Source organism: Sprattus sprattus (genome assembly GCF_963457725.1).
Source record: "Sprattus sprattus genome assembly, chromosome: 3".
NCBI lineage: Eukaryota > Metazoa > Chordata > Actinopteri > Clupeiformes > Clupeidae > Sprattus > Sprattus sprattus.
Genome location: NC_137922.1, coordinates 9,829,858 through 9,844,899, shown reverse-complemented (window position 1 = coordinate 9,844,899; position 15,042 = coordinate 9,829,858). Strand labels below are relative to the sequence as shown.

General features: G+C 43.4%; 1 protein-coding gene across 1 annotated transcript in view; it reads right to left on the bottom strand.

The window, feature by feature from the left end:
• Positions 1–15,042, bottom strand: part of tmeff2b (transmembrane protein with EGF-like and two follistatin-like domains 2b) — a gene marked incomplete at both ends in the record, with an annotated part of 63,279 nt that overhangs the window by 24,411 nt on the left and 23,826 nt on the right. The window contains one exon of the mRNA XM_080834416.1: positions 6,024–6,050. Within this exon, the coding sequence (XP_080690542.1) occupies positions 6,024–6,050 (27 nt within the window). The remainder of the gene's footprint in view (positions 1–6,023; positions 6,051–15,042) is intronic.

The following is a 15,042-nucleotide window of genomic DNA, read 5'->3' as shown; positions in this document are numbered from 1 at the left end:
TTTGTGTATGGGGTAAACACTCTGTTGTCAGTTTCTTAGAAACACTGAGCTAAAACTAATGCAGTCTAATACACCAGTCGTGCAATAAATCCTAGCTTCATGAAGGTTATAATATTCAGTATTTGTTAAAAATAATTTAGAGAGCCGTTTATTCAACTAAGTGTTCATTTTGGAGGCTGCAGTTTGTGGTACTGTACATACTGTATTACTGGACTGTATCTGTCACGTGTTTCTATTGTCATGACCACCCCATTTCCATCAGTGAGGCTATGCTAAATAACAGAAACACCTTATTGTGTAATTCAATACAGTTAACAGCACCACCAACTTCATCCTCTAAAATGATCATACAGTTGAATCGCCACATCTCCTAAACTGTTTCAATATAAAGTGAACATTATACTGATTGTCAACATACTTGAGTGTGTGTGTGTGTGTGTGTGTGTGTGTGTGTGTGTTTGTGTGTGTGTGTGTGTGTGTGTGTGTGTGTGTGTGTGTGATTTTAGCATGCAGCATTAGGAAGGGCAGCATAGACACGACTGAGCCCCCAGGTAGGACACTACCTCTGGGTTCACCTTCACGCTCCTGACACACACACACACACACACACACACACACACACACACACACACACACACACACGCACACACACGAACACACACACTTCACCTTTCAATCTGCTCATATCATCTTCACTGTAATACCATCTGCTCTGGAGGACTTAACATACCGTATAGAAAGCGTTTCAGTTGCGTTTCAACTCAGCCTCCATTTGATTTCTTAAATCCACTGATCTTTAATCAGCCTTACTCTACATTTCTTCCATTAGCAACTCTCTCACTGGTGACTCATTTGGTTAATTTGAACAATTTTGTGTTTGGTTTTAAGAAATGCTTTCAATAGTTAAAGTCTCCAGGCACAACCTCTCTATTCCACTTCCTCTTCCCCTCAGTCATATCTCTCACCCGGCCATCAACGTATCCTCTCCTCATCTTCCTCTTCGCCTTTCTCTTATCACCCTCCTCGTTATCAGGCACTTCTGCTCCCCACCACCGCCTTCATTTATCACCCTGAGTGCTTCACAGCTATCTCTCCTTCCTCTTCCTCTGTCTCTCTCTCTTCTAACACTACCTCTCCCTCTCCTTCCCCCCTCTCTCTTTACATAGCCACCTCTCATTCTTCCTCTCTTCTCCTTCCTCTTTCTCTGTCTCTCTCTAGCTACCCTACCCCTCCTTCCCCATCTCCTTCGTCTATCTCTCTTTACCTACCCTACCTCTTCCTCTCTTTCTCCTTCATATTTCTCTCCCTCTCTCTCTACCTACCCTACCTCTCCCTCTCTTTATCCTCTCTCTCTCTCTCTCTCTCTCTACCTACCCTACCTCTTCATCTCTTTCTCCTTCATATTTATCTGTCGTTCTCTCTACCTACCCTACCCTACCTCTCCCTCTTTCTGTCTAATTTCTTTCCCCTCTCTCTCCTTCCGTCTCTCCATTCCTGCCTCCATCCATATCTCTCCTCCCCTTGCTTTCTTCCCCTTTCCTTTTCTCCCTTACATGGAATTCACTCTGACTCCCCTCCCCCTCAAATTATCTTTGATATACTGTATATTAATCAATCTGTTATGAAATAACCCATGTGGAAAGTTGTATATTGGAAATGTCTGGAAGGAAAAAGGAAAACTCAAAGAAACTAACTTCGAACTAAGTGAGTCTGATTTGCCAGCTGGCATGCTTTGGTCATTTTGGAACACCTGCTGCAATGTGTGTTGGAAAGAAGAAATAGCTAATCGGCTTAAAACAGAGTAACAAGGAAATGCACTGGAGTTAGTGAATTCCTTTTATAAAGCCTGAATGTGACGGGCACCTGTTCCAGTGTACAGGTAATTGTAAGTGTCATAGCTAACCACAAATCATGTGATTATTGCTAAATAAATTAGCATGCCTGCTAATGCTTTTCCTTTAAGAGTAAGCTATGTCAGACGGTAACGTATAGAGAAAAATTAGCCTTTGTGCCATTTGTCATGTTATCGTAAAACATTATCTTGTAAATGTAAACTTTTAAGTCTTGGTCAAGATGATAAACTTTGTCTCTCTTTGTATACCATTTAGTTTTAGTCACTGGCCTAATGGCACTTCTCATTAAACGGGATCACTGACTGTCCATGAGCCACGTCTCTGTGCAGTAAATTTGGATATGTTTTTTTCGACATTCTTGATGATCAAGCAGACAGTCTCCCCTTCCATTGTAGTCGTGGCTTACGGGAGATCGTATTGAGTCGTGTTGCTTATGGTTATTTACAATGGATGCATTTCATTAACATAATGACTGATGAAACAAAGTATGCTCTTCATTCAATACATTATTACTGGGATACATTCAGCCTTGCAAGGCACATACATTAAATGTACAGTACGGCAAACTGTTATTTACAAACATACACACACACACACACACACACACACACACACACACACACACATTCACAGACATGTACATACACAGACACACACCAACCAAACTTTCTGAGATCAAGCGTGACATTAGAGCTTAAAAAACTAGAGCAATAAAAGGGTGTCAATGTTGCAAAAATCACATCCAGGTCAGGTCACATCCAGGTATTTCTTAAATCTTAAAACTATTCACAAGATTATAGGAATTTCTTCGTAACCAGCCTATGCTTCCATTACTGTTTACATTGCGAGGGGTCTGGGTAATGCCCAAATGGATCACCATTTGTAAACATGATACTCCAGGAAGATAATTTAGTATATTAATCAATCAAGTCATCTGAGTGTTGATGACTTACCTGATGTTTATGGACTATTTCGTTTTTTTTATCCAAGTCATGTCCATTTTATTTTATATTTTTTGCCTGAAGATTTTTAGAAATTGCTGCACACAGCAAATCATGCAGGAATCATTAATGATTTAATGCGATAGCAACAAGGTAATGAGGGATTCATGAGTGATTTAGTGCGAAAGCAACAAGGGAATAAAGGAATGACTGGACCGGAAGCAACAGGCTGGTGGAGCCAGGGGTGGACCGGACGAACGGGCAAACCGGGCAGTTGCCCAGGGCCTCGGCCACCAGGGGGGCCTCGTCGTATTTCCGATTTTTAATTTTTTTTGCTAATTAAAATAAATCACTTGGCATTGCAAAATAATGACAATTCATAATAAGCATAAAAAACGATTATTTTCTTTTCAGTATCAGCTTAAAATGTATCTTAATTCCCTCATGGAACAAATTATTCCAGGTCACGTGACTTTTCTGTCATTAACAATTTTTCGTGTGGTGACGTGTATGGTCGCAAAGTTAAGCGTGAAACGTCTTTTAAGTGGCAGCGAGAAAAGAAAGAGGAAAGGGCAGGATGAGAAGTTCAGGGAGAAATTACCTAAGGTAACACACAATTTCCTATCAAGGAATTCGTCCGTGGAAGTGGAAGAAATATCTGATAATGTGTCGAGTTCATCTGATGTTTCAAGTGCGGCTAAGCCAAGTTTAGCGATTGCTAGCAGCAGCAGCAGACAAACAGCTTGTAGCGACACCAACTAGCTCTGCCTGCTTTGCTTCTACAAACGGTGAGCCATCATGTACCACAGCTGCCCATATCTGAGACACTGTCACACCCGCACTGACGACGACACGCATGATACTGCCATGGTCATGAACACAGCTCAAGCACAGCTGGCTGATAACGACAGCGGTGATGTCAACAATGTGAGTAGCCTTCATCAATGGTGGACATACAGTGATTAGTGAAGACCCCTATGGCGTGACAAATTAACAGATAGAGAGAGAGAATTGAAATGGTTAAAACAGGACCTCTACAAATTTGGAAGTTTCAGTTGAAAACATTCAGAAACAGAACTATAAAGCATTAATCAAATGTAACAAGTAACATTGTTTTGATTAAGAAATAAAAAAAGTTACACTACTAAAACTCTGCACTCAAAACCTCATAATTAAAGTAATTTACAACTGTTTAATTGTTAAAGTCATATACTCACAATAAATGTCAGTTCCACATAACATTAAAACTATTTATTTTTTTTGGGGGGGGGGGGGCCCTCAACATTGTTCTTTGCCCAGGGCCTCCAATTTGCTAGAACCGCCCCTGGGTGGAGCAACTCTGGGTAACTGGAAAAGCTACATTGATATTTGCCCAGTAGATGGCAATCAGACAGTAGAAGTTGCCTAAATTAGCTGCCTGCTCCCAAAATACGTCATTATGTAAGAAGCATGTTAACTAGCATGCTAGTTTTGTGAGCAGCTTTTAGTCTTACCTTGCAAAGACCAAAAACATCTCAGTTGATAAAAGCTATCTACCTTGATGATTGATGTATTTCGGTGGTATATTTGAAGATGTCTTCCTGTAAAAGCTGTGATTACATTTTGGAGAATATTGGTGTTTTTCATATACTTTCAACACATATGAAGCCTTCCCCTACAATGATGATTCATATTTACCTGAGGTAAACTGACACCAAAGCCTTCGCACATTGAGTCGCATTGACCTTTCATACGTAGGTAGACCCCATATTGTTCCCCTTCCTACAGTAATACGCGCCTTGAAACAGCCACCCAGACACACGACTATTATGTTAAGTTGTGTAACCGTCTTATAACTGAGTATGACTTGAGTATGTTATTGAGAAGATTTAAGATTTTAGGTTATTTAGAGAGAATTTTGCGGTTGTATTGTTGTGTGGAGACACAAACCGCTACGTGTAGTGGTGAGAGAAAAGGAGCAAGGAGTGATGCTGGGTGAAAACATTACCACTTTCGGAAGACAAAGGTATGCCAGGCCAACACAGAAGAAACTTAGACAACACTATGGATGACATCCCATCAACCCTTCTTCTCGCTCTCCATCATATCGTGTTGGGTGCACTTAAGATCTATCACATGGATTACACAGAATAAACCGACACCCTTCCCATCAGAACGGCAATCCATCGGGTCCTTTGCCAAATCCTGCAACTGCAACTCACTTCAAGCTAAAATAGAGTATAATACAAACACACACACACACACACACACACACACACACACACACACACACACACACACACACACACACACAGACACACAGAGTTGCTTTTTTTGTTCAAACATAGTTCAGCCCAATTATGCATGGTGAGCTACCGGTATGTACTTTTTCCCACTGATAGTCGTTTGATTTGTATGATCTTTCTTTCATCCTGTCTACTGGTTCCGTCATGTCACGTCATCCACAGACGGGGCGGTTTTGATTCTGACAAGCCACCTCCAGTGTAATTAAACTACGAAAAAAAACATGTATTTTTTTTATCATCCTTTGTTTAATCTTCCCTTCTTCGTCTCCCTTCACTCCTCTCTCTCTGGGGGTTACGTGGTGAAGTTCGTTTGAATGCAGACATCTCGCGCTTTTCGCTCATTCTCATCAGCAGTGCCAATGATATAACCTTTCATCGTGTCACTCTGTCATTTTAATGCTGCGTGCAGAGGGGCCACCCACGGAAGGGCTTCTGATAAAGGCCTTGGGTGACAAATCACACGATAAATCACTCATCAGCCAACCAACAGCTTCGCTGAAGACAAGAGGAGATTGACATGTTACAGCAAAAGGGTGTGAAATGACTGTGTGTTTGTGTGTGTTTGTAACAATTCTGTTACATTAATGGAGCTTAAAAGGGAATGTTTTTGTTTATGTGCTTTTGTGTGTGTGCCTGTGTGTGACAGTTTGTATGTGCATGTTATGTGTGTGTGGGGTGTTCATTTGTCATTTGTTAGAAAATTCACGCTTGATCTCAGCAAGTTTGTTTATGTGTATGTGGGTGTGTGTCTGTGCTTGTGCGTTGTCTGTGAATGTGTGTGTGTGTGTGTTTGTGAATGTCTGCGTGTGTGTGTGTGTGTTTTTTTTGTGTTCAGAGCTTTGGTCTTTAACTCCTCAGGGTGGGATGACAGTTGAGCGTACAGCGTTCATACTCTGAGATCAAACAAAAGAAAGGGGGTGAGACTCAACAACTCAGCAACTTACCATCATCCCCCGAGCCAGAGCCAGCATCTGCAGAAGAGAGAAAACATCATCAGAATGCTGAGGAAAGACAGACAAAAAGACAGCAGTAAAGAGAAAGGGAGCAAAAGAGAGAGAGAGAAGAACTGATTAAAGAAGAGAGATAGAGAGAAAGAGAGAGAGAGAGAGAGAGAAATATAGATACAGAGAATGAGGGTGAGAAAAGTGAAAGCAAGAAAAGGTTTACAGAAAGGAATGTGATTAAGATGAAGCGAGAGACACTTGGTGGTATAAATCCAGTGACAGAACGAGTGATAGAGAGCAGGAGACAGAGGTGGAGAAAATCAGTGGGAACGAGAGTAAGATTGAAAGAGATGGTGAAAGAGATAAAGAGTGTCGAGACGAGTCCTTCTAACGAGCAGCCACAAACAATAGGATCTGTCTTTAATTAGAGCCTAAGAGTGAGAGATGACCAGGGCGACACAGCCTCCCTCGCTCTTGTTTACTGCACTCCTAGCCTATGTAGGTCACTCTTGGTGGCCTAACTCCATGGGAGAACACAATAAGGATGGAGGGAAGAAGGGAATGAATGGGAACGAACGAATGAATGAATGAATGAATGGGAGTCTGAACAAGGGCACAGCAATAATCCAAACACTGGGAATTGTGCTCAAAACATTGAACCCTCAGTATGAGCTGCCTGGGAGAAAACGTTTCTCTCAGAAAGCCGTTCCCGACCTGTGCAGTAAAGTTTGTGAAGAAGTTAAAGTTCGTGTTGGAGGCTAGCAGCTACACCAGGGGTACTCTATAGGCGGACCGCTGTCGCAGACACATTCAAATTTGGGCCGAAGCCAAAATCAACATTCTAATTTATTCATTATCCAAGCGAGTTTTCATTGGTGCCTGATTTCGCGCTATATATTTGTGCCCTACTCGATTTGATTTCTATCTTCCGTGTCCAATCCAGAGGTCCAATCAGGAGCTGTAATAACAACATCACTTTGACAACTCACTCACTCACTCAATGTTGGCCGCGAGCTCTCTGTTGGTCATGCAGGTTGTGTGTGTCAATGGCAACAATGCTGGCAGATAGATTTGTGAACAGTAACTTTTCCCAGCAAACAAAATCATGGCGTTCTTTAGACCCGACAAAAAGCGAAAGGTTGATTCCAAAAATCGGGAATTTAAGACAGAGTGGACTGACTAGTATGCATTCTGCCTTTTCAACCATGGGTAACTTTTGGGTAACTAATTGAGTACCCCTGAGCTACATTGACTGGGATCTTTAATACAAATGCCTTCAGACCAGCTTTTTCCCAGGAAACCATTCAGCTGGAGACATACGTGAAGCCCTCCTCGAGGCACTTAGAGAGCGGGGTTTAGATGAGAATGAACTGTTGCAATGACCACTGGAAACACAGCACCCATCACAACCGCGAGAATGTGAAACTTGAAATGGTGATGTCTCAATTGTTTTAGGCACAATCTTTAATGCTTAGCTAATCAATATTCAACCCTGATTATAAACATGATCAGGTTAATAAAGTTACACCTCTAGATTATTTATTGTTTTCGGCTATGATCAATATTATTATATTTCAATGCACAGGACTGCACTTGCTTGTGCAGGACTGCCCTTGCAGTTCCAAACAACAGATGATTGATCAGATTATTGATCAGGCTTGAGCCATTCGAAAGGTGCTGTCTGATGACAGACTGGCAGCAGTCTCCCTGACATGTCCTTAAAGCAGTCAATGTGGGTTTGAAGCCAGTGAGTAACTTCACAGATGCAGCTGTCCCTCCCTATCATCCCTATTCTCCAACTCATTCTGGCACCATCGGAAAGTGATGTGCAGTTAACGATTCAGCTGAAGTCGGGATATTAGCTAAGCCCAATATGCCAATGACAATACAACTCTGCAGACCCCGGTTTCTCTGGAAAATATCACAGCAATGTGGAAGAGACAAAAAGGGAGATGGAGATGATTGCACTGGGAAGGCAAATGGGTCAAGCCAACATCAGGGTTGGAGGAAGGAAGGAGAGAGGAGAGTGCAACAAGAAGGAGGAGACCAGCAGCATCCACCCTCCATGGAAAAATCAACTTTGGCCAGTCCACTGGCCTTTTTATGGTGGAGTCTATTTGTTTTTATGTTTTTGTTCAGCCAAAATAGTCGGGAAAGTCTTGAGTAGGCCTGGGCTTGGCCTAAATCATTTGTATTCCATTTGCCATTTGAACGTCCCCCCCTCTTATTAATAGGCAAGTATGGAACTATTAGGCCTACTTATTTTGTTTAGTTCCACCTTTAATTGTTACAGGCTTGATCTGGAACTTAGCCAACCGAGGAATCATTTGGAGATAGAAAATAAATAATTGGCTTGTGCTGACCACTCGCACGAAGGACTAATATTTAATATGATTCACATCGATCTTGTATTCTTATGTGTTTACATTCACGCTACTGTTAGTAGATTTATTGACTACGTTACCCTAGGGGGTAATTATTTTGTGTGTTCTGCAACACTGAGGAAGTGGAGTGTAGTGTCTGAAATAAAGGAAGGGTGATCATTTAAACTCTTTAACGGAGAGTCTCCATGTTTCCCTAGCACTCAACTTTCACACTGGTGACCCTGTTTTCTTCTCAAACAAGAGTTTATAGTGCAAGATGGGTAATACAGTTTTCCTCAAATTAAGTCATTTCTGCTCTATAGCTCTTCTAGATTTTCAATTAAATACGACTAGATAGGGAATCATGAAAATATCGCCACATATAACTTTATATTGAGATGACTTCTTCCTAGTACAAAAGCAGCTTATTACCCATATGATTTTATTCATCGGCATCTCTATTAAGCCCACTGATGTGCCTTCTATTTCCCACCTATTCATTATTCCAAGTGCCATAAGTATTAAAAACACAGCAGGTAGGCTAAATGCTTATTAGACACACAGCATTGTAGGCTAGATGACGTCGTACATACTACAATGACTTCTATCACCAACATCTCAGCTTTTATATTTCAGGTTTTTTACACAAATATGGATATATTGCGTATCTCCCCAGGAGGGAGGGTATGAAAGGCATAGAAAAATAGATACCCCCCCAGATACCGACCAAATAGCCAAAGCTTGTTGTGGCAAGAAAGGACAACATAAAAAAACATCACGCTTCTCTGCTGTTTATTGCTGGACCACCATTTTGTCTGTGTTACAGTAAAACTAGCCAGCAGGTGACGGCCATGTTAAGTCAATGTCACGGAGGACAAAGACTGAGCCTGAGCCGATTTTAGGGAGGGAAGGTTGAAAAGAACCACAAAGGGTCTCGGCTCATCTTAAAGAACGCGCACAGGCCCAAGGGAGCTCTCTGATTGGTCCGTGGCCAGCAGTGGAGACGATGCAATAAAATGTTAAATATGGACGCTGTAAGGAGAGAAAGAGCTTTACAGTTCCTTTGGGAGGGAGGAGGAGAAGGAAACGGGAGCTACAGAGTGAGAGGAATAGAGATGGAGGGAGGGAGAGAGAGAGAGAGAGAGATTTAGAGGGAGAAGGGTATAAGAGAAGAGGGACAGAGAGAGGGAGAGAGAGAAATTGACAGAGAAAGATATGGAGGAAGAGGAGCAGAGAGACAGAGAGAGAGATGGAGAGGATATTATATTAAAGGTAATTGTGTGAGAGAGAAAGAAGAGAATACCTGGCCTCTGCCCAAGTTATTAAGCCCCCCCTCCTCTGTGATAGATTGGTATCTCCCCCTTTATAAATGGCAACTTTCAGGAAGTTGTATTTTCCACAAAAGCATTAGGTACTCTTCTCCCTTCCTTTCTCCCAGCCTCTCTCTCTCCCTTTCTTATCCTCTCTCTCGCAAACTCTCTCCTTCTCTCTCTCACTCCCTCTCTTGCCTCCTTATCCTAGAAACAGACAGAGTATTGCTCAAGGGCAGAACCATTACCTCCCAATTGGTATTTCAGGCCCTCTCCTGCTCCCTTTCTCCCTCGCCGCCCCGAGGCTCAATGGCTGCTTTGGGAAAATTTGACATTCATCAATTTGTTATGATGGAGGGAGCAGCGAGGCAGCTTTGTGCCTTCGTTTTCAGACCCCAGATCAATCTTCAACCCAATTACCCCTCAGCAAGGACAAAATATACATCTTAATTTGGCAAACGATACATAACGTTAATCGGTTATATTTAACCGTTGATATCCATGCCTGCTCTTTGTCTGGCGTTCTCTTTCTCTCTCTTCTCACAGTTTGTATCTCTCTTTTTCAGTCTCTCTCTTACTCTCTTTCCCTTCTCATTCTCTCTCAAAAACAGAAAGTAATCAAGGGGCCTTTTGAATGTAAGGCTTTACTCATACTATGAATGTTAACTGCGAACATCAGTCCATTTCCCAAAATCTCATTTAGTTTGTGATTGTTTGAGATGGACCCGAACTATAATGTTTACATAATATCTGGCACTTCTGATTCATTTTACAGTAATGGACTTTTTCTATAATGGCCTCCCAATAATCTACCCAATCTCCACGTGTATTTACATATTCAAACACATCTTCACCACAAAAACAAACACACATACATAAACACTCACACACAAACACCAAATGATTATAACATGAATATCAGCTCAAGGAAACTGCCTGTTCGACTTCTAAGACTTTTGTAGCTACCGCCTCCCCTCTGGCGGATGTGAAGGAAGTTTACACACAATATACAGGAGGTCATCAAACCCCAAACTCTATGGCCATCCCCCCTGACTACCCCATCATCTGTAGTTGTCCACGGATGCAGCTGGCAAAGGGGGTAGGGGGGGGTCCAAGAGTAGACAGGGGACAGTAATCCGTTCTGTTAGAGGATGGGAAGATCCGTTATGGTTGGGTGCCTACAAACTATTTTTGGACTTTTGCAGGATTGAATGCCTCAACATCTTCTGGCTATGTCTGTCTGTGTTGCACCACATAAATTGTTGTTTTATTTTAGTTAATACACAACCTGTTGTGATGAAACCAAGCATGCTATGTGTGTTAAGCTCTGATCCATCAAGTGTTTTATTTTGGTTAATACACAACCTGTTGTGATGAAATCAAGCTTGCTATGTGTGTTAAGCTCTGATTCAGAGTCTCAGGGTCTTCGAGTCTGTCAACCCCCCCCCCCCCCCCCCCCCCCCCCCCCCCCCCACACACACACACACACACACTCACACACACACACACACACACACGCTACTGCTGCAACCAGACATGCTCAATCAAACCCAGAGAGTAATCGGGTTTGAACACAGACAAACGCTACATAATGGCTTGGTCTAGCTAGGGTATGGGAGACCCCCATGGGGAGCCAGTCCAACGGGTCATCTATCTGAAACCCGCACAGTACCTGCAAACGTGCATCCTCCGCTCTGCTTCCTCTCCCACACAGCATCACCCACATATGGGCCAGATCTGGGCCAACACCAGCCTAGAATTCACAGCTGGCTGGGCCTAGCACAGTGTGTGTGAGTGTGTGTGTGTGTGTGGGTGTGTGTGTGTGTGTGAGTGAGCGGACAGCCAGACATAATTAGCCAAATTATTTGTCTGCGTCCGTGTCTGCCTGTCTGGCCATGCATCAACCCTGATACTGCCACCCACTCCACCCCACCCCCACCCCCCTCCATCCACACACCCATCCGTCCCCTCACCGTCCTCACCCCCGGTCTGACTGCTTGTCCAGCCCCTGGTGTGGGGGTGGGGGTGGGGTGCCAGGGGCCTGGTGATGGATGATCCTAATGATGGCCCCCACTGGCCCGCCCCGTGCTCCAGACTTGCGCTCTGATTTATGCCTCATCCCTCTATCCCTTTCTCCGTCTATCTCTCCGCCCGGCCTCCCCGCAGCGCACACATTGATCAAACCAGTAAGGGGGTGTGACCTGTGGCTGTCTGTCTTCGAAAGCGTAGACGTTCTGATGCGTGTGTGTGAGTGTGTGTGTGTGGGTGCTTGTGGATGCACATGCTCAGGAATAGACACACATACTCACACACACATTTTTGAATTCTTTCTTTGAACCCGGCAATCACATTAACAAGACGGATTCAAATGTTTCCAGAGATAAAATGCATCCTTTGACACTCATTGAAACAAAACACATCGCCTGCGGCACAGCAGCCTACTACAGCTGAGATGGAGCAGAATTTTGCAAGCTGTCTAGATTATTTCTTAGGTACGCCTGCCAATCACAACCCACTAATTCTTAGTTTGGGAACATGCCCAAAGCTGCTAAGTATCAATATCAACAACTTACATATAACCTAGCTCACCGATACTGGCCTAATACTTGACTTACAGTTTATCAGAGAAGGCTATATCCAAATATAGGTCAAAGACATAAACTATCCCCAAGATTATAGATTATATCCCCAATGTGTCTCCAAGATTAGCACTTTTCTTCAACCTTTCTCTAAGAACACAATAACACCCCTGTGTGGGGGATGTTCCAAAAAACATCATCAGAGTTATTTAACCAATCTGGCAATACGTGAATGTTTGTACACAGTCACATCTTTGGGGAGCGCCTCTCTCACAGCAATGGCAATGAAATCAACAATACGATTGTGATGTTCAGCATAGAGCCCTTGGTATATATTACAGGAGTTTACAACATAAGCAACAGAATGTAGGTGTTGCTCAGAGCCAAAATGCATTATGCAGTGTGGTAAGGGATTTTCAGGGTACCATAAAGCATGGTTATATTTGGTTGTTAGGACACGCACACGGACAGACACACACACACACACTTACTCAAAAGCACAGATATGCATGCACATGCACACCAACACCCACACACACCCATGTCACACACAGTCCCACTGACAAAATGTCTCCGAAGGGACGTCCAGGGGGGCACTCTTTCTTCCGCCTGATCAATGCGCCTGACACCTCTAGCGCCTGCCGTTGCTCAGGAGCGAGTCACGTTCGGTACGACGATGCGTCTCTGCTTCTTATTCCCGACAACGCTCCCAGGCCCTGCATCAAACACCAGCCCCTCCGTCTCCAGGTCTACTTCACTGATCCGCTGCTGTTCTGTGCACTTACACAGGCGTATACTCATGACTGAGTGTAATGCTCAGATCAGTGGGGAAACATAGGAGGCTGTCTCCACAGAGGGTCGTTTGAGAGCTGCCAGTACCCAGGGTAGGGGGGAGGGTGGTGGAGAGGGAAGGGGGGCAAGGAGAGAGGGAAGGAAGGGGGGAAGGAGGGAGGGAGAAGATGAGAGAGATGTGGTACAAGAGGGTTTTAATTAGGATGGATAAGACTGAAGCAGGCGTTGCTGGTGCCAGTGTCACCGCGTGTGATGCCAGCTAGTTCAGATGAATGAGAGAGAAAAAAGAGGAGGAGGAGATAGAGAGAGAAGAAGAGAGAGAGAGAGCAAGAGGAAAATATGTGTGCGTGTGTGTGTGTGAGTGTGTATGTGCTTGCACATGCATTTGTGTGTGTGTGTGTGTGTTGTGTGTGTGTGTGTGTGTATGTGTGTGTGTGTGTGCGTGTGTGTGTGTGTGTGTGTGTGTGTGTGTGTGTGTGTGTGTGTGTGTGTGTGTCTGTGTGTGTGTGTGTGTGTGTTCACAAAATGAAAACTGGTAATGAGCAAATTCGAGGGAACTTATAGAAAGAGCATGTACCAGACAGAGAGCAATTAGTCACTGGACTGTGCACCGACAAGCTGATGAGAGAGAGAGGGAGAGCTGGAATTAAAGAGAGAATGAAACAGAGGGAAAGAGAGAGAGAGAGTAAAAAGACCAGAAGGATCTCCAGAATACCTATAGGTTTACCCTCAGTCACAGTAGCTTTCTAACACCCCCCCATTCAGCTTTTCACTTCATATAATTGAGTTGATAATCCAGAGAACTAGACACAGTCAGACAATGAACAGAGGGAGAGAGAGGGAGCTGAAGAGGAGAGAGAGGGAGAAAGAGGAAAGAGAGAGGGAGAGGAGGGGAGACCAGCAGAGGAAGCGTCAGAAGTAACAGGAGAGATTAAAACTCTATTCTTGTCTGAAATGTGCCTTTTAAAGATTTCTTCTCGCCTATGACATTTGAGGCTCTCAATTTACGCTGCCAAAATCTGTCAGTGTGGAGCAACTCTTTCTCTCTCTCTCTCCTTCTCTCTCTCTCTCTCTCTCTCTATCTCTCTCTCTCTCTCTCTCGCTCTCTCTCTCTTTCTGAGACAGAAATGTTATATGAATACAGAGCTATGGAGGGTGTGTGTTTTTGTGTGTCTATGTCCATGTGTGTGTTTGAGTCTATGGTGTGTGCGTGTGTGTGTGTGTAGGTGAGTGTGCACACGCGCATGAGTTAATGAGAAGTGAGAAGTGCTGACGCGAAGTTGTCACTCAACCAAAGTTGCCAAGGTTACTGTCACATCTCACTCAAGTGTTCCATAAACTAGAGCCCCCGAAAAAGAATGATACTGTGATCCTTCTGTTACTTCCAGAGGGAACTCAAGCTGACAAAGACCTCATATCAACACACAAGCTCCCCGCCACAGCTGAAATAAACACCTAGATGTCACGAAACAACGGTGCAGAGATCATTTATCTCTTCACTTGGGATGAGAGAAACGTAAGAGACCGGCTGTATGCGAATAAAATGCGGTACTGTGTTTACTTGTGTTATGTGATGTCAGTCACTTAAAGGTGGGTTTGTTGAGTCCAAATCCATTACATTTTCTACCAGAGAATTCAGCGAAATTCTACTTATGTTCACCTAGCAGTGTGTGCACTCAAAAACCACTTGAGTTCCTGCACAGTCCTGGCTCTGTAAATTGGACACGAACAAACAAGAAGGTGCTCATTACTTTCTGAAAGCTCTTCCTTATGGGAAAACTGGTACACTACATTTCTGTAATACCAATCAAATAGTGTTATAACCCTGTGTAGAGACTCAAATAGTGCTATATCCCTATGTAGAGATTCAAATAGTGTAATATCCCTGTGTAGAGACTGAAATAGTATTATAACCCTGTGTAGAGACTGAAATAGTGTTATAACCCTGTGTAGAGACTGAAATAGTATTATAACC